Raw genomic sequence first — 26,037 nt, 5'->3', positions numbered from 1 at the left:
AATCAAATCAAAATTTATTTTTTATAGAGCCTTACAACAGCTAAAAGGTGCACAAGGCGCTTTCCAGTAAAAGCATCAATAGACAACAGAAAAAACAAAACAAAACACAAATATCAGCCAGAGTCAGAGATTACATGTTAAAAGCTTGTCTAAACAGATGTGTTTTTAACTGCGATTTAAAAGCACTCAATACGGTGATGCTTCGTAGGAGTGTTGGTAAAGCATTACACAGTTTAGGGCCCTGGACAGCAAATGACCGGCCTCCAAACTTTTTATATTTAAATTTGGGAATGACCAGATAGGTGTGTTCAGATGAGCGGAGAGTTCTGGGTACTAAATCGGCGAGGTAGACTGCAAACTGAGGTGTTAGAGGACCAAAACTGAAAGAACTATTGGGTGAGTCAGGGCTGAACAGGATGTACTCCGTCTTTCCTTCATTCAAATGAAGGAAATTCTGGGAAAGCCACTGCTTAATGTCCCTAAGGCAGTTATAGACGGGGTCCAGCGCAGAACGATTGTTCAGAATCACAGGAAGGTAGAACTGGAGGTCGTCTGCATAGAAATGAAAGTGAACGTTATGATTGGAGATGAGTTGTCCAAGTGGCAGCATATAGAGAGAGAACAGAACAGGACCGAGAATGGATCCTTGAGGCACACCGGATGACAGAGGGGCAGATGAGGAGGAAAAGTCGTCGAGCATTACTGAAAAAGTTCTGTTAGTGAGATATGAGGAGAACCAATTTAGCATTGCGCCCTGCAAACCAACAAAATGTTGAAGACGGGAGATGAGGATGGAATGATCCACGGTGTCAAATGCAGCGGTAAGGTCCAGTAGTACCAAAACCACAGAGCTTTTACTATCCGGAGCTCCAAGAATGTCATCATGGACCCTCAGTAACGCTGAGACAGTGCTATGTCTGGACCTGAAACCGGGCTGAAATTGATCACTAATGACGTGCAGTTGTAGGTGAGACTGAAGCTGGGAGAAAACAAGCTTCTCCATCAACTTAAACAGAAGTGACAGATGAGATATTGGACGAAAATTGGACAGTATGGTGGGATCTAGGTTTGGGTTTTTAAGCAGCGGTCTAACAATAGCATGTTTGAGAGCAGTGGGAACAGTCCCCAAACTTAGACAGCTGTTTATGCAGGTGACGAGAAAAGGACCTACGATGTCAATAGCCTCTTTCAAAATCCTGGCAGGAACAGCGTCTAGAGGACAGGTGGTAGGCTTCAACTCATGGACAGCTTTTTTGAGGTCCTCCAGAGTAACTGCATCAAAGTTCTCCAGCATGCATTGCGTCGCTCGGGAGGAAAAGACAACAGCAGGAGCTTGTGTGATAGTTTGCCTAACAGACGAAACCTTGTCCAAAAAGTGTTGTTTGAATGCATTGCACGTTTTTTCTGATACATCATTCAAAACAACCTATCCTTCTTCCTTCTTCCATTTTCACACAAACATGACAAAGTTTATATTTATTTATTTTATTTTATTTTTTTCAGTTATTGCTGCATAAAAATATGTTTCTCAACGTTAAATGAATTTGCATATACACAAATATATCTTCCAATTACCTAGGAACAGTACAAAACAGTAGGCCTATTAGCGAAATAAATGGAATGAGAGAGCTTTAAATTCTTAATAGTTCACTTTTTACCAGCCAAATATTTTTTCTCCTTACCTGTAGGTAACCTTCACCTAGCTTAAATGGTGTGAGGTGATTAGCAAATGTCCTCTTCATCAATTTTTTAAGGAATTGTTAAAAATGTGGTTAAAGTTGTTTATCTGCTTGCTACTTGATGTCATTTTGAACGGTTATTCGTACCCATTCAAAACGTTCGACAAGATTAACATCCATGTTTACCTAGTTATATGTTTGACATCTGTGGCAAATACTTGTCTTTGTGTTGATAATCCAATATTATAACAAGAGATACCAATCTTTCATTTGAAAGTCACATGTCTAGTATCTGTAAAACCGCATTTTTCCATCTTAGAAATATATCAAAATTACATCATATGCTATCTTAGACAAATGCAGAACAATTAGTTCATGCATTCATGACATCAAGGCTATTATTGTAATGCTCTACTGGGTGGTTGCTCCACACGCTTAATAAACAAACTACAGCTAGTTCAAAACGCAGCAGCTCGAGTTCTTACCAGAACCAGGAAGTATAACGATGTTATTAGCCCAGGTCGGTCAACACTGTATTGGCTACCTATTAAATATCGTATACATTTTAAAATACTGCTGATTACTTACAAAGCACTAAATGGTTTAGCTCCGCAGTACTTGAGCGAGCTCTTAATGCATTATCACGTCTATTGCGATCTCAAAATTCTGGCCAGTTGATAATACCTAGAATAACATTTGAACTCCCCATGTGCACTATCGAGACGAAAGTCTCACCTCCGAGTCTCCTAATCTACATTTCATTTCCTCTTCCCTCACCCTCTCTCTCTTATGCTCAGATCACATGAATTCATCCAAGAAAATATATAGTTTAATATGAATGATTATCACCGAGTATTATACATGTTTGGTATCATTTGAAATGTCTAAGTGCAACTGGTACAAATGTCTCATTCCCAGATAAGTAAAACAAAAGGTAATAAGGTTTTTAAGAGTTTAGAGATAACTGGCACACAAAGGAAGGTGGTCTCCTGGCAAATGGTCTCACACCCCCCATTTTTTGATTGCATTTAATCAAAAAATACTTTGCCTCGAGAAAAAGACAGTAACACGTTAGAGACCTTCCGCGCTGGTCGGATACAGGCTTTGGGCCGATCGAGTGTGAGTTTACACTATTTAGCACCAAAACTTTGGAACATTCTTCCTAACATTGTCCGGGAAGCAGACACACTCTGTCAGTTCAAAGCTAGACTAAAAACACATCTCTTTTTGACCTAGCATACACATAACACATTATAGACTTTTATAATTCAATGTAAGGCTGCTTAGAATAGGTCAGCCGGAACCGGGAACCCTTCCCATAAATTCTGATGTACTTGTTACTTACATCATAAGAAGAATGGCGTCTACGCTAATATTAGTCTCTCTGTTTATCCCGAGGTTTACTGCAGTCCGCCGGATCCAGGCCATATACAGATCTGACGGAGGACCTGCGCCTGGACGCGACGACAGCGCAGTTCTAAAGTGTCAACTAGTCTCTCCCCTGTGAAGGCCTCCTTTCCTCCCTTTACCTCTGTACAGATAAAGCGTTGTTGGGATAATTCTGGTTCATGTGGCTACGTGGAAGCGATACAAATTCTGTATTATAAATGTTTAATGCCTGACAAGTAGTTTGTTGAGGGTCGATTTGTAGAGAAGGAATATACACCTGCGCACATATTCAAACGTGCATACCTATAGACTGAACTGAACTCGTAATACGCATGTGCACGCCATCGTTTTCACAGGTTCGCGTTTTAAAGTTTGCGTAGAGAGAACTTAAAGAGTTTTCTGTTAAAACAGTGTTGTGTTAGCGGCCTCTAAGTTTATAACTAATGATCATTGTGCCGGAAGTAAATCAATCAAAACTAACTTTAGCTGGACACATTTACATTTACATTTAGTCATTTAGCAGACGCTTTTATCCAAAGCGACTTACATCTGAGGACTAAAGCAAGCGAGTCATCGTGAAGAGGGAAGAACGACGCAAGAAGTGCTCAAAATACAAAGTTCAGGCATTGCTCAGAGTAGCAAAAGCCAGACAAGGGAAGATTTAAAAGGGAAGGAAAGATTAAAAAGAGAAGATTTTTGTTTTATTTTTTTATGTTAAGTACTCACGGAAGAGATGAGTTTTCAGTCGTCTTTTGAATGCTGTCAGGGATTCTGCATTACGGACGAGGGTGGGGAGATCATTCCACCAGCATAGAACCGTGAATGAGAATGTTCTGGAGAGTGATTTAGTGCCTCGCTGTGATGGCACCACGAGCCGTCGCTCCTTGGCCGATCGTAGGCTTCTGGTAGGGACGTAGACTTGTAGTTGGGAGTGAAAGTAGGACGGAGCTGAGTCTGTGGTAGATCTGTAAGTAAGCGTCAAAGCTTTGAATTTGATGCGAGCAGCGAGTGGTAGCCAATGCAGTGAGATGAACAGAGGAATGATGTGAGCCCTTTTGGGCTCGTTGAAGACAAGGCGGGCTGCAGCATTCTGGATCATTTGTAGAGGTTTAGTAACACATGATGGAAGTCCAGCTAGAAGAGCATTGCAGTAATCAAGCCTAGAAATAACCAGGGCCTGGACGAGAAGTTGTGTTGCATGCTCAGTTAGGAAAGGCCTGATCTTCCTGATGTTATACATTGCAAACCTGCATGATCGAGCTATCTTTGTAATGTGGTCTGTGAAGGTCAGCTGGTCATCAAATATTACTCCAAGATTTGGACAATAACTTTATCCTAGAGCTGCTATAAAGCCAAAACCCTCTCTTTTACTTGAATTTCCTATTATCACGGTAAAGCCGCTTTGGAACAATCTACATGATTAAAAGCGCTATAAATGAAGATGACTTAGAGATTTCTACCTGCGTCGTTGATTGGAGTTGTGGATTCCAATCAACTGCCATTTATACAATATGGCATTCAGCAGACTGTAATGATGAGTTTCCAAAGGTAGACATTACAATGTAATGTCAACATTACAAATATAGTAAAGTTTTTCATATTTTTTGTTAGAACAATAATAATAATAATAATACACATTTATAATGCTATACTTTTTACCTTGGCAGTAAAAATCTGATTAAAACTGCCGCAAGGATATTTCAGTGGCTGTGATTTTTTTTAAACATAATTCTCTCTTCTGACTATAGTTTATTTCTCTATTTTTTCCTCCTTTTAGAATGTCATCGAAAATCTTTAATGGATTTGACCTTTTCTGTTCGTGGAGTGAGTAGTTCCTGGAGTGAGTAGTTATACATTGTTGTCATCTGACGACTATCGCTTATGAGATTCTCTGAAATGTGGAAAAGGTCTATTGATCTTCCATTGAAGGTAAAAAACACTAGTGATGGTAATGCATGGTTTTCAATATGAAATAATGTTAGCAAGTCGTTAGACTTTCTCCCTATTGAAAAAATAAATAATAAAAACAATCAGCTTAGGTACAAAATTATCCACAGGCAAACCGCCAAACAATCTACCTACAAACCTATTTCCAACTTTAAAATGTGAGCTGATATTCCTTAACTTTGACTTTTAAAAATGAATGACAAAAACAACAATGGTTCACAGAGAAGACTGTTGTATTGCATTGAGTATTGTTTACAGAGCCAATGAAAAACACATCAAAACACTCTAGGATAAATACAGTCTTTCACAATAAGATCAGATTTAATATTCAGTTATAGAGAATCAATAATCAAAAGCAGCAAAAACGAACAGAAAAATGAACTCTTAGCACATCTGTCAAAGCTCCCTTCCTAAGAGTAAAAATAATAATAATTATTCGCAAGTTTACTACAGGCGAGCCGTTATGTTACACAAACAGACACACAGGAAATGGTCCCTGTTCTTGAACTCTATGAAGCGTAGTGTTGTTGGAAGAGTTTTACTCTGGTAATGGTCATTTTCACAACTGCTGTAGGGAAGAGGTGCTGAAACACTGCAGGGGTTCACTGCAGGAGCTCTTCCCAGGAAATGGGTTTGGAAAAGACCTCACGCTCTAGCCAGAGGTCATAGTTCATTTGGAAGTCTTCTGGAAGGTCGATCCGCTGTCCCAGCACACTTTGCAGGCAGTTGTCCACCGGGAGGAATTCTGGGTTGCTCTGGTTCTTGTCATAGCGTCGGCTGTTGAACCGTTCAATGTTGGCACGTAAGGCGCATTCTTCTGCTTGGAAATCCCACGGGCGAGCGTCCAGGTCTGCTGTCGGAGAAACAGAGAGCACGTTTAATTCTGACACCCAAGTGCTACTAAAATTTCAGGTTTAATAATGACGCATCAAATTGTTTAGTGAAGATCCCAGTCCAGTTTCTTCCCCCTACTCACCGTTTCCATAGGCCCAGTCGTCGTTGAGGCGATGGCGCACTTTCTGATATATCGCTGACATGGTTTTCATGTTGCTTTTCCTCCATTGCCGCCCCAGATACTTCGTCTGGACTTTGAGCAGCTTGAGCACATAGAGCTGCATCATAGCCTGCTTGACCTTCAGCGCTCTCTTCAGGATGGGAGCTGATTTGAACACTACCAACATCTAGAAATAAACAAAATTTGAATTGACCACTAATGGATAGCTCTCTCCAGCAACATTAGATGTTCGTGGTTTGCATGCTTGATTTGTGTGGGGTCTCACCATGGTCCTGGAGTGCTTCCATTTGGTGAGTTTATTGAGGATGCGCAACAGATTAATACAGGAGAACAAGTTCCTCCAGCAGAACTGATTATTATCACCAGCTTCCTGAAATCAAAACACATCAAAACTGATCAAAGACTAGCTCAGAGGAGCATTAGACACATTCAGGTGTGTTTTTCTCACCAGACTCTCAGCGGTGAGCTCTGGAAGCTCGTGAACGACACAGTGCGGGAAATCCAGAGCCGAGATACTGCCGAAGAGATATGATATGACAGATGTCATTACCCATAAAGCATCATGAAAAATTAACACTGGTTAAAGCAAGTGAAAAGAAGTAATGCAATCTTCATGCTCCAAGTCATTTTGACGCATGAACAGATGTTTTGTGAGCCTGAAATGAACAAAGGTTGACTTGAAGTTTTACCTGTTTTTAGCGGTGATGTAGGACATGATGTTCTGGTTGAAGAACTTCAGGATCAGCGGGATGCAGTTGGCAAACACCAGATGCTGCGCCATGTATTCAAACTGCAGGAGAAAACTTGCGTCAACATTCTCTTTTTACTTGCAGCTGTTTTACTATAATTATGAAGCCCAAAATGGTGTCACTAGTCAAAAATATCATCTTTACTATGGTGCAAGCTGAGAAAAAGTGAGCCGGACCTCAATATATAAAAGGCTTACAAACACCTCAAATCACATTTTGTATAATAAAATAATAATGTCAGATGGTTTGTGCGAGTTGGATGTAGGTTATGGTTAGGGTAAAACCAACATATAGGAAAGCTCGTCACAAACAGCTTCAACAATGTGTTTGTGTACCTGATAGACATGGTTGAGCTTGAAGTGTTTCAGTAGCAGCAGCAGTATGGCTGAAATGGCTTTGACAATGATTTCTTTATGGCGATTCACATCTACGCCCAACTTCATACTCTGAAGAACCGTAGTGCTAGAAAGAGATACCAGACAGGCCGTGTCAAACCATGCACAAGTAAGATACGATCACATTAGTGAAATTGCGGCAAAAAAGTCCATCGTCTATTGTCAATAGCGTAGTTGTAAGAACCATCAGCTTTCTGTTGTTCAGTATATAGAATTCATGTGACCTTGAAACTTGAAAATAAGCAACATTCGGATGAAATTGAACTTTTCGGATCACATGGATTCCTTTTGGAATGTCTAGATTTCACCCACGAAAATTCACTGAGCAACGGTAAATGTGACAACACCTTTAGTAAAGTAAGTAAGTCTATGGAAAGTGTTAAAAATACAATTACACAGCTTAGTGACATTTTAGTTTCAGCCCTTGTGTGAAACTCCCAATCAAAAACTAGATATCAATATCGATCAAAATATATAAATATATCAATCAAATCTTAGATATCAATCAAATACATATAAATGTATCAATATACCAATCAAAAAGCCATCTATATTAGAGATACATTGATGTATCGGCCAATAATCCGTATCGGTTGATAAAAGCAATTATTTACTATCGGCCAATTGTTTAACAGCCAATGATTAGGGCCGATTAAATCCTGTCAATCAAAAGGCGGAAAAACCTGTTCAGACTGCAATACTGTGTGTGAAGAAAATCCCTCGTGTCGAATGTAGAGCAAGTTAACATGACAATAACTAATAAATAAATAGTAATATTATAGTGTTATAGTATTATTATAGTGACAATAAATAGTGACAAACCTCTAATATTATAGTAATATTATAGTAACCTTAAGAAAATCAAACTATTGGCATCAGTAGATATCATTCTAAATAATCTGCAATCGGTATCAGCGGAAATTTTTTGTATCAGTCTCATCTCTAACTAATAAAATAAAATAATAAAAAAAAGACAACAAAATTACTAAAACATTTAAATGTAAAAAGAACATCTACGTATAAGAGAGTTTAATATATTAATAAAAGCTACAATAGTATTTTAGGTACACGCATATTTGACAAATCACAATCAATAATTTCAGAGTGAATGTCATGAATATTTATTACCCAGGAGATATTTTTTACAGCATCTGATGCCATGAACTCACTGTTGCCATGTCAACCAAGTTGAGCTATTCAACTTTAAACACACGCACGGACGCACGGACAGACAGACAGACAGACAGACACACACAGTTTGTAGAATCACTTTGACTCAGTTCATCAGTGGTATGATTCATTTACATCATAAGCTTTCAAGCTCCAGTGAAGAATCATTAAGTTTGATTCACGGAAAGCACAACTACATCTGCAACTGTGCCGTTTAACAGTGTCTTACGGCATTTCCTCGGGCAGCACGTCCGCCAGGATGTTGATGGAGTCGGTCTTGGCTTTGGATGTGGGAGCAGCAGCCAACAGGATCTTGAGCAGAGCGATCTGAACACACACAAACAAGGTCTGTCAGTATGAGAACGGCTCAAATTCAATGCGACTGGTGTGTGAACTGTAAGACTCTCACCATATACTGTGGTAAACTGGGTAAAATACCCTGGTACAAGAGCTCTGTGGAACACAACTCCAGCTCCTCCTCACCCTGAATACACAAACACACACAGAGGGTTATTAAACTCATCATCAGATGGCATTTTGCAGTTCTATCAGTGTACAGTCACTTACGCCAGAGAGAGGGGTCTTCTGATACTCCTCTTCTTTAGCGATCTGGACCTCAGCGATTGACACATACTTGTGCTGAAATAAACACACAAACTAAATGTTACAATGAATCTACAGATGCATCTCAGAGCATTTAGCCACAAGAGTGATTTTACTACAGTTAAGATGTGTAAAATCAAACAACAGATAGTTGAAATGGTTTAGGCTACTGTTTTTATAAAATGGTAACAACAATGATGAAATAATGTAACAAAATGATGTTCAATAAAGTTACATAATGATTAATATAATCATTAAATCACAGTAAACAATTCTTCCACCAAATAATGTTATTTGTTAATCTTACAATTTTAACTAATACAAAATTTAAATTGATTTATGATCAATAAAAATGTTCACTTTATTAAATTTTTTACAAATTACGAACAGTTACAAATATTGTATTAATTAAATTTAGTTGATAATTGTATTAATGCAAATAACAACAACAATACTACAACTTATAATAATATTCACAATACACAATTCTTCATTAGTCTTTTTTGCGTTCGATTTTACGACCAAAATGTTGATTTTTTTTTTGTCACAAGAACAACTTGCAGTAAAAAAAAAATATAGGTTGCAAATATTTTATTATTAATTTAATTTTAATTTGATATTTTTACTATTGTTTAAAGGAATCAATGATCAATTTATTTATTTAAAAAAAATTTTTTTTTGAATAAATCACAAATGAAAAGACATTTACAACCATTTTAACTGAAACATTGAAAACATGTAAAAAAAAAAAAAAGTGTAATAACAAAAAAAGTATAATAATGTTAAAAAAAATTTAAAATGTAACAAAAAGACAAATTTTAAATTGGTCAAACTGAATATTAGTCTTGCCTAATTCAATCAGAATTAATAAAACTATTAATTTCATAATCACACTTTTTCAGTTCAAAGCTAGTATTGATGCGTGAAGAAAGGGTGGAGTTAAGTTAAGTCATGGATGATGCTAATTACCTGTTTAAGAGTTTTGATGCTTTCATGTATCGGTCTGGGCAATCCGACCACTGTATCCGTGTCACTGCAACAAAAACACAAACATGCATCACTGAGGCTCACAGGATATGAGCAATTGAGTGGCATACAACAGACTCACTTTCCCAGTGTGTAACCGATGAATTTACTCCTGCTGGAGTCCAGGAAGTTCTCAATATCTTTTTCCCTGTTAAAATGAACAGACACCAACTTATATTTGAGAATACCATCAGATAAACCATATCAAACGGATGAAGTCGAGTTTCTACCTGACTTTCGGAGCCCACGGCAGGCCCTTGGGAAAACAGGCCCTATCAGAGGGAGGGTGCGGGATGGGCGGCGGCATGACCTCATCGCGCTCCAGCGGGAAAGGCTCCGCCTCTAGAGAGTTATCGTTGTCGTCGTTTTCCTCTTCGTCTTCGCGGGAGTCATCGGCTTTATATGGGTCCTTCTCGTTAAACGCATCCAGATTGTCCTGCTTTATAAGAGCCTGAAGGAATAGATTTAAAGGGTTCACTTTATCGTTTTATTTTCCACTCCACAGGTTTCCATCAAATATATATGCGTCAGTGACCTTGTGTTCTCTCCGGGCACGTCTCTGTTGTTGCTCGATGAGGTCAGAGGCGGATGCCGGCGGGGACGCGGCTCTCATGCTCCGCACCACACGGATACTGTCCTCCGGCAGCGGCGGGAGATCCAATGACACCCGTCTACTGACCTTACAGCCCTGCAGCTGCTCGAACCCTCCCAGAGTGAACTGAGATGAGACCGGAAACATACAGACCATAAACCACAAACACTAGGGCAGTTAGGTTCCAAAATCTTTGGAATTGACTTCAATTCCATGTTCTGGAATTGTCAGTGGTTCTGGAGTAAATTCCTCACTTTTTTTAAGAGATTTTTTGAAACATGTTGACATAAGACATTTAAAACCATTTTAACTGAAACATTGAAACCATGTACAAATCAAAAAGTGTAGTAATAAAGTATAATGTTCATTTTTTGTTTTTTGTTAAATGTACCAAACAGACAAAATTTTAATTGGTCAAACTGAATATTGGTCTTGCCTAATCCAATCAGAAATATCAAAACTATTTATTTCATAATCACACTTTTTCAGTTCAAAGCTGGTATTGATGTGTGAAGAAAGGGTTGCGTTATGTTAATAAGTCATTAGTCTGCTCGAACATTCCCAGAGTGAACTGGGATGCGACAGGAAACACACAGACCATAAACCATAAACACTAGGGCTGTTAAATTCCAAAATCTATTGAATTGACTTCCATGTTCCAAGAATCGATTCCTCACTTTTTTGAAACATGTTCACCTAATCTCACTGGGACTACATAATGCTCAAAGAATACTTTAAAAGGTAGGCCTTTTATTATCAGAATCTGTTATCTCTTAATGTCAGCAGCTGCAATAGTTTTTGAACAGATTCAACCATCCGAAAGAAGTGGTTCGCAGAAATGAATCAGACTTTGCATCACTATTAGCGAGTGACCGAAAGGCAACTTAATAATTAGCTTTATTGAACTGAAAAAAGGCTGTTAAAGGCTGTTAAAAAAGGTTGTTAAAAAAGGCTTTCCATCCTTTCGAAACGATTCATGACTTGAAATTATTTTGGGATCAATTCCCAGCTTTAACAAACACAAGAATCTGTCTAAACCCAAAATTAAAGTTAAGAAGTCCGTCATTCTCACCAGGATGGTCTTCCAGAGCAGCAGCAGGACTTTCTTCATGGGGAAATGGGGCGCGTGGCCACTGCAGAACTTGGTCACCATCCCGAACAGCATGACGGAGACGGGCTCATGGTTATAGAGAGGAGACCCTGCCAGGAAGAGTTACAGGAACATTCATAACATTTCTACTCTTCCATACTCAACGTGCATCTTCAAATAAACAGTCATTTTTCAGATAATCTTTGTCAAACTAACACTGACCAAGCTCAGATTTGAAGGTTTCTCTAATGGTTCTCCATTCTGGACTGTCTGTGGGTTCTTCACGCTGGATGGTCTCCACTATCAGATACATGATGTTCAGCAACACCCTGAAAACACAAGCATGCACAGGGTTATGGAGGACTATAAGTGCGTCTTAAAGGTGCAGTATGTAATATTGACAGCTAGCCGATAAAATGGGTACTGCAGTCCAAATTCTAAATATTAGACATCTGTTTCCACGAGCGTGATTGACAATGGAAAGTGATGAGCCTAAGTTGATCAGTTAATTTATTTGCAATGTTTTTATTGCTGAGGCTATTTAGGGAAAGTAGAAACTGCGATCTCTGACCCAGTTCGTTTGTTGGCAGTAATGGCTGTTTCTACTAACTGGCAACCCGGTGTGTCGAAATACTATTGGCTAAATTTCTAGTGGGCGGGATCACACAGACCAAAACAAAAAGACCTTCAAACACAAAACACATATATTTACAGAGCCCCTAAGGGGACATGGATTTGCGTTATCTCATAAAAGTCACATGGAAAGTGCGTGGATGGCCAAAGTATACTAAATTCATGTAATGTGTGGTGTTGTACCTGAGGTCAGTGCTGTCGGCCAGGGAGATGGCGGGTTTCCTGACCGCACTGCTGCACGCTGCACTGTTACTGAGAGACATTTAACAAGAGTTATTTAAGTTTTCACATGTGAAATATGAATGTTTGCATGTGCAGTTCATCTCACTCGATCTCCATGTTGAGCAGCTCCATTAGCGCAGTGAACGCTCCCACATCCAACAGCAAGAAGACGTTATACCTAATCCAGTGCTGCACCTCCAGTTCTGAAGAACACTCACCAAATGTACCTGAAAAAAACCCCACACACCATCAATCCGAGTCAGAGCTTATTAACACGAGACTCAAGGGTGTTTCCAATCAAATCAGTGCATATATAATGAGCCATGTACTTTACCTTGAGCCATGTACAAGATGGCTCTGGCAACTTTTAATCTGCGTTCTCGGCCAATCACGTCCAGTCCGTCCAGCAGACGCATGGCATGAGTTTTGTGCTGTACCAAATCCAGTTCGGTCCATTTCTGATCGGGCACTGCAAAAGCACATAAACATTTGCTCTTTTGTGACTTACTCATCATCTTGCAAAAGCCAAGAATTTGCATCTTAGATGCACAAACAAAAGCATTTCAATAATGAAATGTGAGTTTGTATAACTTTGAAACAATCGAGTGAAAAATAATTAGATCAGTACTTACTATGAGTGTGGAAATCTTCTTCGAAGCACTTTCTGTTGAGTAGAAACTCTGGTCCCTCTGTGTAACTGTACAACTCTACAAACAGTTTAAAAGAGGAAAATGCATTATTGTAGTCGCAGTTGGTTACGGAAGGCTGAAAGTTTAATATGATGTTAGTACAGAAGAAATGAGCAGTAAACCAAATGAATGAACTCTCACCTGACAGTTCGATTGTCCATTTATCTGCATCTGAATATTCAAACTCCAAATCAGGAGTTTCTGATAAACCCTGAGACACAAACATTGAGTCAGTGTAACTGTCCAATTCTGATTCAATTGACAATTGAGTCACAACATTTAAGGACAGACAGAACAGGCCGCATTCACATTACATGGATCAAGTGCCCTAATTTTTTTTCCCTCCCATGTGACACATATTGGATATGACCTCAAACGTGTAAGCAGGAAAAAAGCACATGGTATTCTCAGATATTCTCAGATTGGTTTCAGTCCTATAAATCGGATATGTGCATTTGCGTCAGTCCTGTAAGCAGACAGATCGGATATTCCTGTCCACGTGACCAATGTCACCAATGTTGGATATTCCTGTCCAATGTCATACGTCATTAAAAAACAGCTATGGTGGCGAATGATGTCTACTCAGGTGCAAACAAATGACTATCATCAATGGCGCAATGGAGGACGAATGATCAAATCCCTTAAGAGACCAATGTTTTGCTGACCTTTAAAGATGGTGCGGAAAGCAAAAGCTTGTCATTTCATCTGCGTCCATTGCAATTTGCACCATTTTTAACTCCCTTTTCGGCCTAAGATTTTCCGGGTCAGAACCTTGGGTTGTTTTCCCAAGTGTATAGTGTAAATTCAGATATTATCGGATATGGGTCAAATTTATGCGAGTTGAAGATGATGTTTCAAAAAAACAAAATAAACAAACAAATCAGATATAGTCAACCAATCAGAATTGGGCATCAAGACCTGCAGTGTAAATGCGGCCTTGTTTAAAATGAGTTATGAAAAAGAATTGCACTTAACTTTATGGAATGTGCACTTGTAAGGGATTTTTCAAATCTTAAAAGTATATTTAAAAATGTTTTACTTCTTGCAATACTCAAGTAAACTTGAGGTACACTTTCATGACTAACACATATTTTAAAGACATTTTAAATGATTTAATAATCTTTTGTTGTGCTTTCAAGTAAACTTATTTTAATGCATTGACTAACACAATGTTATTTGATATTGCATTTAAAGTTAATATATTTCAAATGCACCAAATTGCAACTTCATCATTAAAAACTTGTAATTTTAATATATTTAAATACAAATACACGACATGCAACTTTCAAAGAAAATTACATTATAGTATGTTTTAGTATGTATACTAAAATATGGTGTATATATATATATATATACACACACATTATATATGTATAAATAAACATAAATGTTTGTCAGTACATTCAGCAGTACACCTAACTTTTATATTTCAAAGACGACAGAATTACGAAATTGCATAATCAAAGACGTAGCCTACTTATTTAAGCATGATAAAAAAAAACCTCTTACAATAATACGTTTAAATCTAATTGCAAATAATATGCACTTAAGTGTGAAAAACATTACGTTTATTTCGCACTCAGGTATATATCCTTTTAAATTATATTAGTTCCGTAATAAGTGCTATTTTTAAAAGTAAGGTATGGTAAAGTCTACTTTTTCACAAGGGCAGACAGGCCGATATTAATGTTCATCAGTCAATCAGCTGATTATATGGTGTTCAATAACCGATCAGAATCAACACGAGAAGAGATGGACTTCACAAAGAATCATTCATGGGCAATGTTAATTACATTTCTCAATCAATTCAATGTTTTTTTTCGTTAACGTGTTTGTTGATTAATGAATAATAATAATAATAATAATAATAATAATAAGTTAGTGGTTCCATGAATATTCAAAAATAACTGTTTCATTAACGAGATAATTACTAAACGTTGTTCATGAATACTTACATTTTTACATTTGGGACTTTTCATATTATCAACTTTTGTTTATTTACTTAGCGTTGTTTAATCACTTAATACATTTTATTCTTGGAATTTCTGATGTTTATGCTAACATCTCTGTCAAAACAAACATTAAACTGCAAAAATACAAATCATAGGCATTTAAACAGCTTCGTTTGACTCTTACCTCAGAGTCTTTCCTCTGGTTTCTGGTAAACTCTCCTCGCATTTTGTTCGGTAACATTTGATTTTGTTTCTGTTTGTTGTTAGCACATAATCCGACACCCTCCATCTTCAATGCACTTCCTGCTCCCGCTCACCTCTCGCGCTACTTGCACACATCTCGCGATGCTACATCCTATGGCGTATTTTTTACAGTCTATGAAGTGACCACGGGCGTGAGGTTTTTTAGGCGGTTACAGACTCAGACTTTAGTAGCTAATTTCCTTGATTTAAAAAAAATAATTATTGTTAGTTAAACATGTTTTATTCACGCAGAAATTTTGCTAAATATTTTAGGGGACAGGATATCCCTTCAAGGTAAAACATTTGATGTGTGAAACAATCGGTGTTCACAAATAGGTTATCATTCCAGCCATATTGAGTGAAAGCTGAAGAGCTGAAGAAAATACTGTCAGGGTCTATTCTACATGACTTTTATCGCAATAATTTGATCCTCACAGTGTTTGCATTACCATAAGCCTCCGGCAGAGGGTTGGCAGCAATGAGGATCCTCGCTAGAGTGTCAAATCACTGCTGCCAACCCTGCAGGAGGCTTATGGTAATGCAAAGACTGTGAGGCATTGTTTTGTAAGTATATGAGGTCATATGAAATAATTTCTGCATTTCATTAAACCTCTGCAAAAAAGTTCTGAATCATTTCCTTCTCCTTAGGGTAAATTCATTAGGATTCACTTTGGATCCACTGGAAACTGGCTTCAGCTGTTATTGAAACTTGTGACTCATGCTGTTTATGTGCTTTTTTAGTTGGGGTGACCTTAACTGCATATTCAAAGTCAATGTTATATGTCAAAGATCTGCTGGAAAAGTCAAAAATACTATTCCAGTAGTCTGCTGAGAGGACCATCTTACCAGCTCATGACTGATCACAAGCCACTCACAAGAAACGTCTGATGAGTCTAAAATAGCCTTTAACTTTACCTAAAAATTTAAGTTACTCCCAGCAAACACAGAACGTGCCCCTAACGTTCCCGAATGGTCCCATGAGGTTATTTTTTTGGGAACCAAACAAGAACGTTACAGGAACGTTCCATGTAGGTTATTTTTAGGTTCCATTTTTATAACGTAAGGAAAACGTTCCGGGAACGTTCCCCTAACGTTAAGGGAAAGTTCTAGGAACGTTCTGGGAACCAAAAACTAACGTTCCCAGAACCTAAATTTGTTTGCTGGGCTGATGGGGGAAAAAAGAAAATATTAATAAACTCCAACCACTTACTTCAAAACCAGTTGATGGTCAGGTAAATAAATGACGCAGAAGCTTTAATGCAACCAAAAACACAGTTTGCTACTGGGTACTGCTTTAGCCTGGTATTAGGTAATGATTCTGGACAAAAGAAATATACATAAATAAATAAATATCTGGAAGAAAAAGACTGAGAAAAGAAAAACCTGTAAATGTGTAAGCTTACAGACAAGCAAAACTCACGGAAACAGTACTGTAAAGTCTTGGAAAGCATTTAACAGTGAATTTGACATATTATAGAGGCTCTGCTTATCACCACCAACCCTTATGACTATCCAATGGTCAGCAGGGTGAAATCCCTGTCAAGAGTACTATCAGAGACATTCATTGCCACAGATGTATGTGGACAACTGCATTATTATTCTTTATTCAAGTCAATAATTAAGAGCAGAAATCCATATTTAATAAAAACAAACACTGCATTAGATAATACAGATGCTACCCTAATGTCTGTTTATTTTGTTGGTATAAAAACAGACTGTTATTGATAATCTGGGATTTACCACTGAAAAGAAAATAAGCATCAACAAGCTGACAGGAGTTATGTTGCTTCATGGGAACATAAAGTTCAAGCAGAGAGAGGCAATTTTGCATTTAAAAGACATCTTATAGCCCTCCACAGCCCAGATGTCTAAAACAAGGCAAAATTTGGGCTGTCAGTGAAAATTTAATAGACGTCTAAACCACACCCAAGAATAGATTTTAGAGCTATATTTTAGAAGTCTATTAAAATTTCACTGACAGCCCAAATTTTGCCTTATTTTAGACGTCTGGGCTGTGTTTGGACGGCTATTAACGGCCTTTTACCGCAAAATTGTGTGATTCCCCATGTAAACTGATGTTGTATCTTATTGACGATCAGCACTGTAACTGTACTGGAGCAAGAGGAGTACAAGAAAGAAGGCATTGAATGGGAGTTCATTGACTTTGGTATGGACATGGCTCCCTTTATTGAACTGATTGAGATTTTAATTTGAGTAAAATGAATAATTCACATAATGTTTAAATTTACCTTTTGCTTTTATGTGAGTGTGATTATTTCTCGAGCAGCTAATGGACGTCTTTTCCATCCTTGAGCAGGAGTGCGGCTACAGACAAAAGCTGCAAAAACAAGCTCCATGATCAGCATCTGGGCTAAACCCAAGCATTCCAGAAGTCCAAGATTTCCATATGTAAGGCAAAGCTACACTGACACTGTGGACTACAACACTGTTGGCTGGTTGGACAAAAACAAGGACCAACTGAACGACTCAGTCGTGCAACTCTACCAAAACCCAATATCCAGTCAATTAGTGAAGTGGACTTACGTTATTAAAGGTGTGTGAATTGGAGGCTGAAGTTGAAGCTGAACGGAGATGTGATGCTGACGCTGTTAAAGGTGTGCGCAAGTATGAGAGAAGAGTGAAGGAGCTCACATACCAGGTACTTCCAATCTGTACAGTGGAATCAAAAGATTGAACAATTTACAGTGTTGGATGGGATTTTAAACCATTTCAACTTTACAGACAGAGGAAGACAAGAAGAAGGATGTGACCAGACTGCAGGATCTGACCGTCAAGCTCCAGCTGAAAGTGAAGGCCTACAAGCGTCAGGTTGAGGAAGCTGTGAGTGATGATTCTTTGTCATGGTTTTCCTTTCAAAGCTTTATAGGGAAAAACGGTCATAGCCACTCAGAAACTCTTTCGGCTTGTGAATCATTTTGAGCATTCTGGTTTGCTGGGGGAGCATGGTGTTAACAAAATGGCATAAGTTAGCACCTGGCACCTTCACTTCAAAGACTACATTGCATATTTTTACATATAAAAATGAATTTGTCAGATCACTGAACCACAACTGCCAAAGAACTTAAAATATAGACTTTCCATTACAAATTTGAACAAAATATTTTTGTCAAAAAAGATTGTTGACATTTTATTTGTCAACTACCCAAATACAGAAATAATGAATGAATAATTAATTAATAAATTAATAAGAATATCTAAAAATGTAAGTAAAAATATATAAAGAACATAAACTAAATACTTAAAGAGGAATTACATATAGAAATATCTAAAATCTAAATAAATAAAAAAAACTTAAATTTAATGTACAAATAAGTTAAAATATGAAAATAAATATATTAATAATAAAAAAATGCTTTACAGGGCCAGGAAGCAGCTGAGTAAAGCCTCAAGCCTAGAACACCACAGGAAGTAATCATAAAATATGATTACTTGCTATTGTTTTACTGCTATAATAAAAAACATGCTGTTCTTTTTCATGATCAAATACATAATTCTGGAGTAAAAAATAAAAATCCATACCAAGTTGACGTGAAAAATATGAATGTCTTTATCTCACCAATTCTCTTATAAACCTCTCCCAGAAGTGAATGACACAATATGATACAAAGTTAGCCTTTCTTGATAGATTTGTGCCATCTGTACAAAATGAAGTGATATGGAAGACCGCAGAAAGGGAAGAAAAACCCTTTCACAAAGTGTACAAACATCTGCAGAAAAACGAAACAAAACCAAAAAACAAACAAAAAAAATACTTAAAACATTCCTATTCACATAATTAAATTCAATGTAACACTGAGATAATTTTACATAAAGACAATAGTAATAAATACTCTTATTGGCATTAAATAATTCCGTTAGAACACTCATAGCTCACATACAAACATTAAGCCGATATTCAAAGACAAGCCTGAATCAAAGTCATCCAAAGAAAGCGGCTCAATAGTGATTTCATGCTCTCCTTACACTAATTCAGTAGCGCTCACTTGCATTTTAGCGTAGTTGACATAATTCAAAGTATTGCTCAAGCCATTACGATACGAAACACGTCAAGCGAAACCCTTTCAGAATCTCGGCCCAGTCTGATTCATTTGGAAGTACAGTTGCTTTGGAAGTGTGGCCACATTAAAAGATGAAGTACCACCAACTCATTTTTTGTCTAGATTGACCTTTGTTATAGATAATCAATGAAAAGCAACAAAACATCTGCGATAAAAACCAAAACATCTCAATAAAAGCATGAAAGCGTCTCAAAATTCACACTCGATACATTTCGCAAGCAATATACATAACGTATCTTTTAAACTAAATAAAACTAAATACATATTGACCCTTCGGTAGCATCTATGAACTCAATGAGAACATAAAATTGGTCCATCAAATGGCTGTAAGGGTCGAGTGTCTTTCCAGTAAATGTCCTGAAATCATTATTAAGTTTAATAGCAGTTATCATTTTTTCCCCAGCATGCAGCAGGACAGCGATACTTCAGCTTGCATTCCATTTCATTAAAACACACTGAACTAGATCAACTCAGTGTGGAATAACCATATTTACATCAAAGATTTTAAAACCATTTGAGTGCCTTTCTAAAGACAGAATCAGTAGAACATGTATAGTAAAACCCATACTGAATGCTAAAGGACGTGCGCGGGCGAGTCTCACGAGAAATCCCCCAAAATAGAAAAAAAACCCGGAAAAAATATTATAAGAAGAAAATGAAAGGTATTTGTAAGAACACTGTGGATATTTTGCATCGCAACATTATTTTCATGAATTTGTTTTTTTACTGAATTACAGTAAATAAATATTTAAATAATCACAAATTAAGGGAGTATTACAATGGCTAAAATTAGGATTTTTTCCACATTATAGTAATGACTACATTTTTTTTTAATGAAGGGTATTTGTAGGAACACTGGATTTTTTTGGGTTGTTATATTATTTTCATGTGTTTTTACTGATTACAGTAAAATACATTTAAATAATCATAAATTAAGGTAGTATAACTTGCTAAAATTAGAATTTTTTTCCACATTACGGTACTGAGAACAAATGTTTTTTTTTCATTACGGTAATGAGAATTGTAAAGAAAATGTGCTTTATTATTTTTAAAATCTTAATGGTCCTCAAAATAGGCTTAATTTTCTTTGTGAACTTTTTGGTTTGTTTTGATTTATGGTGAAAAACGTCTCGGTTACGTATGTAACCCTCGTTCCCTGAGTAGGGAACGGAGACGTTACGTCGGATGACGACGAATGGGGGTTTCGCTTAGAACACCTATCGACTTCGAGTATTACAAAACGAGCCAATGGCGATGAAATGCCATGGGTCTGCGGAATTTGCATAGCGTATCTCCGCCCCACCGCGTGGGTATAAAGGAGGACGCCGGCAACATGCAGGTATGTCTTCGCTGAGGAGCCGAGACTGAACTCAGGCGTCTGCCCAGCGGTACAGCGGAAGTGGCAGGGAGACGTAACGTCTCCGTTCCCTACTCAGGGAACGAGGGTTACATACGTAACCGAGACGTTCCCTTTCGTAGTCACTCCGAGTTACGTCGGATGATGACGAATGGGGGTCCCCGTGAAATCACGCCACCTTCACAGCTGTCTTCCAGTGCCCTGCGAAAGTCTGATCCCCCTGTCGTGATACTGGCACAGACGAAGGAGTCCTACTTAACACAGGAATACCAAGGTACACTGGGAAGCATATCTCAGAGGAGATATGCCGCAGCATGCCTACCCGTAGGGAGGACTTAAGATACACATATGGCCGGAGGGCTACATATGGAGGAACACTGAAGTGACCAGCCCGAGGGGTGGCAACTTTCAACTCCAGGAGGGCAAGATGGTTTGCCAAGGGAAAGACACATGCTCAAGGAGGCTTACAGTGGAAATACACATGTGGGGGTTACTCAGGGAGGAACCATGCACAAGGAGGCACCTAGCCGACGCCCAGGCAATAGACACTGGCGCCAGCGTCAACAGTGCAGGAGGAACTCAGGGCTTCAAAGAGGAAGGCTCACCTGAGGAATAATCGCACGTATCCAGTCCGTGGAGTGGAATGGCGAGCAAGCGAAGACACCTGAGAGGGTCCAGTACGAGAGGACACAGGCTCCACTCGGAGATTATAGAATCTGGCGAATGTGTTGGGTGTCGCCCAGCCTGCAGCTCTACAAATGTCTGCCAGCGAGGCGCCATGTGCTAGAGCCCAAGAGGAAGCCACACTCCGAGTGGAGTGGGCTGTCACACCAAGGGGGCACGGTCGGCCTTGCTGTTGGTAAGCCAAAGCAATGGCGTCCACTATCCAGTGAGACAACCTCTGCTTTGAGAGAGCCTTTCCCTTCAGTCTCCCACCATAACAGACAAAGAGCTGGTCTGAGGTCCTGAAACACTGCGTTCTGTCTACGTAAGCGCGGAGAGTGCGTACTGGACAGAGCAGTGCCAAGGCTGGGTCTGCCTCCTCCCGGGGCAGCGCTTGCAGGTCCACCACCTGGTCCCGGAAGGGAGTGGTGGGAACCTTGGGCACATATCCAGGCCGGGGTCTCAGGATCACGTGAGAGTGACCGGGCCCGAATTCCAGGCACGCTTCGTCAACGGAGAATGCGTGCAGGTCCCCTACCCTCTTGATGGAGGCCAATGCAACCAGGAGCGCTGTCTTCATAGATAGGAACTTAAGCTCAACTGGTTGCAGAGGCTCAAAGGGAGCCCTCTGCAGGGCATTTAAGACCACTGAGAGGTCCCAAGAGGGAACGAGAGGAGGGCGAGGAGGATTCAGTCTCCTCGCTCCTCTCAGGAACCTGACGATCAGGTCGTGCTTCCCCAGAGACTTACCTTGAACTGCTTCGTGATATGCGGCGATAGCGGCCACATACACCTTCAGGGTGGAGGGAGACAGCCTTCGCTCCAACCCATCTTGCAGGAAGGAAAGCACGACAGAGATCGAGCATCTCCTGGGGTCTTCTCGACGAGAAGAGCACCAGTTGACGAAGAGGTTCCACTTCAACGCATAGACATGTCTCGTGGACGATGCTCTAGCGGAAGTGATGGTAGCCGCCACCGCTGGTGGCAGGGTACTCAAACCTGCCTCGTCCCGTCCAGGAGCCACACGTGGAGCCTCCAGAGATCGGGTCGAGGGTGCCAAAGGGTGCCCCGTCTCTGAGAAAGGAGATCCTTCCTCAGAGGAATTGGCCAAGGAGGTGCTGTCGCGAGGAGTACCAGTTCGGAGAACCAGGTCCGGGTGGGCCAATACGGCGCAACCAGAATGAGCTGCTCCTCGTCCTCCTTGATCTTGCACAAGGTCTGTGCGAGAAGGCTCACTGGGGGAAACGCATATTTGCGTAGGCCCCGCGGCCAGCTGTGCGCCAGTGCATCCGTGCCGAGAGAGCCCTCAGTCAGGGAATAGAACAGGGCGCAATGGGTCGAGTCGTGAGAGGCAAACAGATCTATCTGTGCGTCCCCGAACTGGTCCCAAATCAGCTGAACCGACTGGGGATGGAGTCTCCATTCACCGGAGATGGGCCGTAACCGTGACAGCTCGTCGGCTGCAAAGTTCCGATCTCCCGGAATGTAGATAGCACGAAGGGACCTCAGGTGCTTCTGACTCCATAAGAGGAGGTGGCGTGCGAGTTACGACATACGGCGGGACCACCCTGACGGTTGATGTACGCTACAGTCGCGGTATTGTCTGAACGGACTAGTACGTGTTGACCCCTGAGCAACGTGAGGAAACGGTGCAGGGCAAGGCGTACTGCCAGCAACTCGAGGCAATTGACAAGCAGAAGGCGCTGGGGTCCTGTCCAGGAGCCCGCGGCAGCATGTCCGTTGCACATGGCGCCTCAGCCCGTGGAAGAGGCATCTGTGGAGACAACAACATGCCTGGAAACTCGTTCTAGGGGAACACCGGCCCGTAGAAACTGAGGTTCCACCACGGGGTGAAGGTCTGACGACAGGTCGGAGTTACTGTAACTCGGAGCGTGCCATGATGCCATGCCCACCTCGGGACTCGATCGCGAAGCCACAGCTGAAGCGGTCTCATATGAAGCAATCCGAGCGGCGTTGCCGCAGCTGCAGATGCCATATGCCCCAGGAGCCTCTGAAACAATTTCAGTGGGACCGCACTCTTGTTTAATGGCTGAGTGGAGAAGGCGACCAAGTCCATGCCGAGAAAAGAGCTCCCCTGCACGGGGCAAAGTTTACTCCTTTCCCAGTTGACCCGAAGGCCCAGACGAGCTAGGTGCCGGAGCACTGGGTCCCTGTATTCACAAACCTGGTCTCAGGAGTGAGCTTAAGACAGCCAGTCACCGAGATAGTTCAGGATGCGAACCCCGTGTTCCCATGGAGGAACAAGGGCTGCCTCAACAACCTTGTGAAGGCGCGAGGAGACAGGGCTAGCCCGAATGGGAGAACAGCGTACTGACATGCGCGCGCCCTGACAGCAGAACGTAGGTACGGTCTGAGTCGAAGGAGAACGGAGACATAAGAGTAGGCGTCCTTCAGGTCGATCGCTGCAAACTAATCCTGTGGCCGCACACATCCAGAAATGCGTTTGGCCAGGAGCATCTTGAACGGAAGCCTGAGAAGGGAGCGGTTCAGATGCATAGGTCCAGGATTGGCCGTAACCCACCAGACTTCTCCGGGACAATGAGGTAGGGACTGTTAACCCGGACCTCATCTCGGCTGGAGGGACAGTCTCAATCGCACCCTTCGCCAGTAGGGAGCAACCTCCGCTCTCATGATAGGGGCATAGCCACCGACGAAAGTGGAGCGGACTCCCGTGAAGCCGGGAGGAGACCGTGCGAACTGAATCGCATAGCCGAGCTGATGGTTCGCACGACCCAGCGGAACAGAGGGAGCTCTAGTGCAGGCTCCCAACTGTGCCAGCGGAGTGAAGAACCACAGACGTCCCCCCGGTGGTGCAGCGAAGCGAAATGACCAGCCCAGACGAGGGCGGCATAGTGGCCCGGTGTGGGGGCAAGGTCATAACCGCACCCTGACAGAGGAGGCCAGGGAAGGACCAGCGTTCCACGGGGGCCTGCTCTGTCAGGGGTCTGGCGACAGAGGGGGACAGGGGCGAAACGGTCCGTGGACGGCACGCCGTGTCAACCACCTCTGGGGCAGAGGGGGAAGAGGAGAGCACGGCTTGTGGGCGGCGCTCTGTGTCGTCCGAGAACTCTGTATGCTCAGAGAGGAGAGAGTCAGTTCTTCCTGAATAAGGATTCTTCCCCAGCCCTCCACCGGGGAAAGGAGTGGCCCTGCTACCAACTCCTGGAAAGAACTGAGTCTCATCTCTGAGCAGCCCATCTCAAAAGTGCCGCTTAACCCGGCGTTTAGCGGGGTGCGGGGCTGGAGAGGGCTGTGGCATCCCCCTACGGTCTTCCAGAGCCAGGCCCGGGTGAACGGGCGGGGTTGGAACCGTGGGAGGGAGCCTTCGGCGGTGGGCAGACTGAGGGATCTGAGCGGACGGCGGGGCCGTCGGGCAGAATAACCTCAATCTGCTCACGGGCGGTTGAGAACTGTGGGCAGAAGCACTCAACCGCACCGCCGAAGAGGCCGACCTGGGAGATGGGGGTGTCGAGCAGACGGGTCCGCCCGACATCTTGCACATCAGACCGGTCAGCCCCAAACTGGTGAACATCACCTGACTCCGAGAGCGTACGGCCACTTTCGTCGCTCGGAGAGCAAGGTCAGTGGCGGCGCGCAGCTCACTGAAGAGCCTCGGGTCAGTCCCGCCCTCCTGCATGTCCATGAGCGTCTGGGTCAGGTAGACCAGCAGAACGGTCATGGGATGCAGTGAGGCAGCTGCCTGTCCTGTGGCACTATAGGATTTCGCCACAGATTACTGTGACGAAAAGAACTACAGGCTTGGACGGGTGCTTAGGATTGCGCCGGGAAGCACTCTGAGGACACAGTAGCATGGCAACAGAGCGTTCAACCGGGGGAACCCCAGTGTACCCATGGGCAGCGGCCCCTGAGGGGAGGAAAGGCGGATGAGACCAACGAGAGGACCCGTGAACTCATCATGCACGTCCGGGAGGAAAGATATTGGGGTTTGCCGTGGACGCGTCGGCGGCCTCACCCAAAAACCAATCGTCCCGGGAAAGCATGGCCATCATCTCCGGATCAGACTCAGGCACAGCCGTATGCACACCAAAGGGTGGCAGCTGTGAAGAGTCGTCATTTCCAGAAGAATCAAGCCCACCTAGTGATGCTGCTACAGACACAGCATCATCCTCTGTAGCTTCAAATGAAAACACACGGGCCACCCGAGGGTAGACTCGTGGAATCATCAGTTTGCTAGCGGGCACCGTCATTAAAGAGGGGGGGCTGGGGCGTGGACACAGAGTCGGCGCCTTGTTCCAGACCAACACCCTCAGGTCACCCTGTCCACCAGCCGAAGATCGGGTAGTGGATGAGGGGACTCTCACTCTTGCGAGTTCACCGAGTCTCGACCTATATATGACGCGATGATCACGTTCCCAGAGAGAACATGAGTCATCCACGAGCGCTGTTCAAGCATGATCAAAGCCCAAACACACTAGACAGCGCTCGTGCCCATCAGAGTCCGATACCAGTCCGCTGCAACCAGAAATGCACGGGCGAGCCGTCTTTAAAAAGACGTGCCGCGT

At 41.7% G+C, this 26,037-nt stretch overlaps 1 protein-coding gene and 1 long non-coding RNA gene across 5 annotated transcripts; both read right to left on the bottom strand.

The window, feature by feature from the left end:
- Nucleotides 1–5,233: 5,233 nt before the first annotated feature.
- strip1 (striatin interacting protein 1) lies at nucleotides 5,234–15,504 on the bottom strand. 4 transcript variants are annotated; one of them, XM_077225526.1, is made up of 21 exons: nucleotides 15,336–15,504; nucleotides 13,341–13,410; nucleotides 13,143–13,217; nucleotides 12,845–12,979; nucleotides 12,617–12,737; nucleotides 12,472–12,540; nucleotides 11,878–11,984; nucleotides 11,638–11,765; nucleotides 10,509–10,691; nucleotides 10,204–10,424; nucleotides 10,056–10,121; nucleotides 9,917–9,980; nucleotides 8,912–8,983; nucleotides 8,754–8,828; nucleotides 8,574–8,671; nucleotides 7,115–7,241; nucleotides 6,720–6,820; nucleotides 6,479–6,545; nucleotides 6,296–6,400; nucleotides 5,992–6,196; nucleotides 5,234–5,868 (listed from the first exon to the last, which is right to left on the bottom strand). In XM_077225526.1, the coding sequence occupies exons 1-21, from the start codon at nucleotides 15,438–15,440 to the stop codon at nucleotides 5,618–5,620; spliced, it is 2,445 nt and encodes an 814-aa protein (XP_077081641.1). In that variant the 5' UTR covers nucleotides 15,441–15,504; the 3' UTR covers nucleotides 5,234–5,617. The 4 variants fall into 4 exon arrangements, with proteins under 4 accessions (XP_077081641.1, XP_077081643.1, XP_077081644.1 ...); XM_077225528.1 differs by having other exon boundaries at nucleotides 12,472–12,534; XM_077225529.1 differs by having other exon boundaries at nucleotides 5,234–5,865; nucleotides 12,472–12,534.
- Nucleotides 8,272–8,567, bottom strand: LOC143735513 (uncharacterized). The gene is made up of 2 exons (XR_013203204.1): nucleotides 8,408–8,567; nucleotides 8,272–8,375 (listed from the first exon to the last, which is right to left on the bottom strand). It is a non-coding gene; the product is annotated as an uncharacterized LOC143735513 (long non-coding RNA).
- Nucleotides 15,505–26,037: the final 10,533 nt, after the last annotated feature.

The sequence above is a fragment of the Siphateles boraxobius genome, unplaced genomic scaffold, assembly GCF_051911475.1.
Source record: "Siphateles boraxobius isolate OS27281-9 unplaced genomic scaffold, OSU_SipBor_1 13, whole genome shotgun sequence".
In the NCBI taxonomy this organism is placed as follows: Eukaryota; Metazoa; Chordata; class Actinopteri; order Cypriniformes; family Leuciscidae; genus Siphateles; species Siphateles boraxobius.
The sequence above is the reverse complement of the archived record's forward strand: the minus strand, read 5'-3'. Positions and strand labels throughout refer to the sequence as shown.

What these genes read in the sequence shown, in the direction of transcription:
- strip1 (XM_077225526.1), bottom strand. Translation starts at nt 15,440, where the DNA reads ATGGAGGGTGTCGGATTATGTGCTAACAACAAACAGAAACAAAATCAA. An exon ending in CATCTTGTACATGGCTCAAG is followed by an intron (nt 12,738 to 12,844) that starts GTAAAGTACATG and finishes GGTTTTTTTCAG; the next exon opens with GTACATTTGGTGAGTGTTCT. An exon ending in AGCTCAACCATGTCTATCAG is followed by an intron (nt 6,821 to 7,114) that starts GTACACAAACAC and finishes TTTCTCCTGCAG; the next exon opens with TTTGAATACATGGCGCAGCA.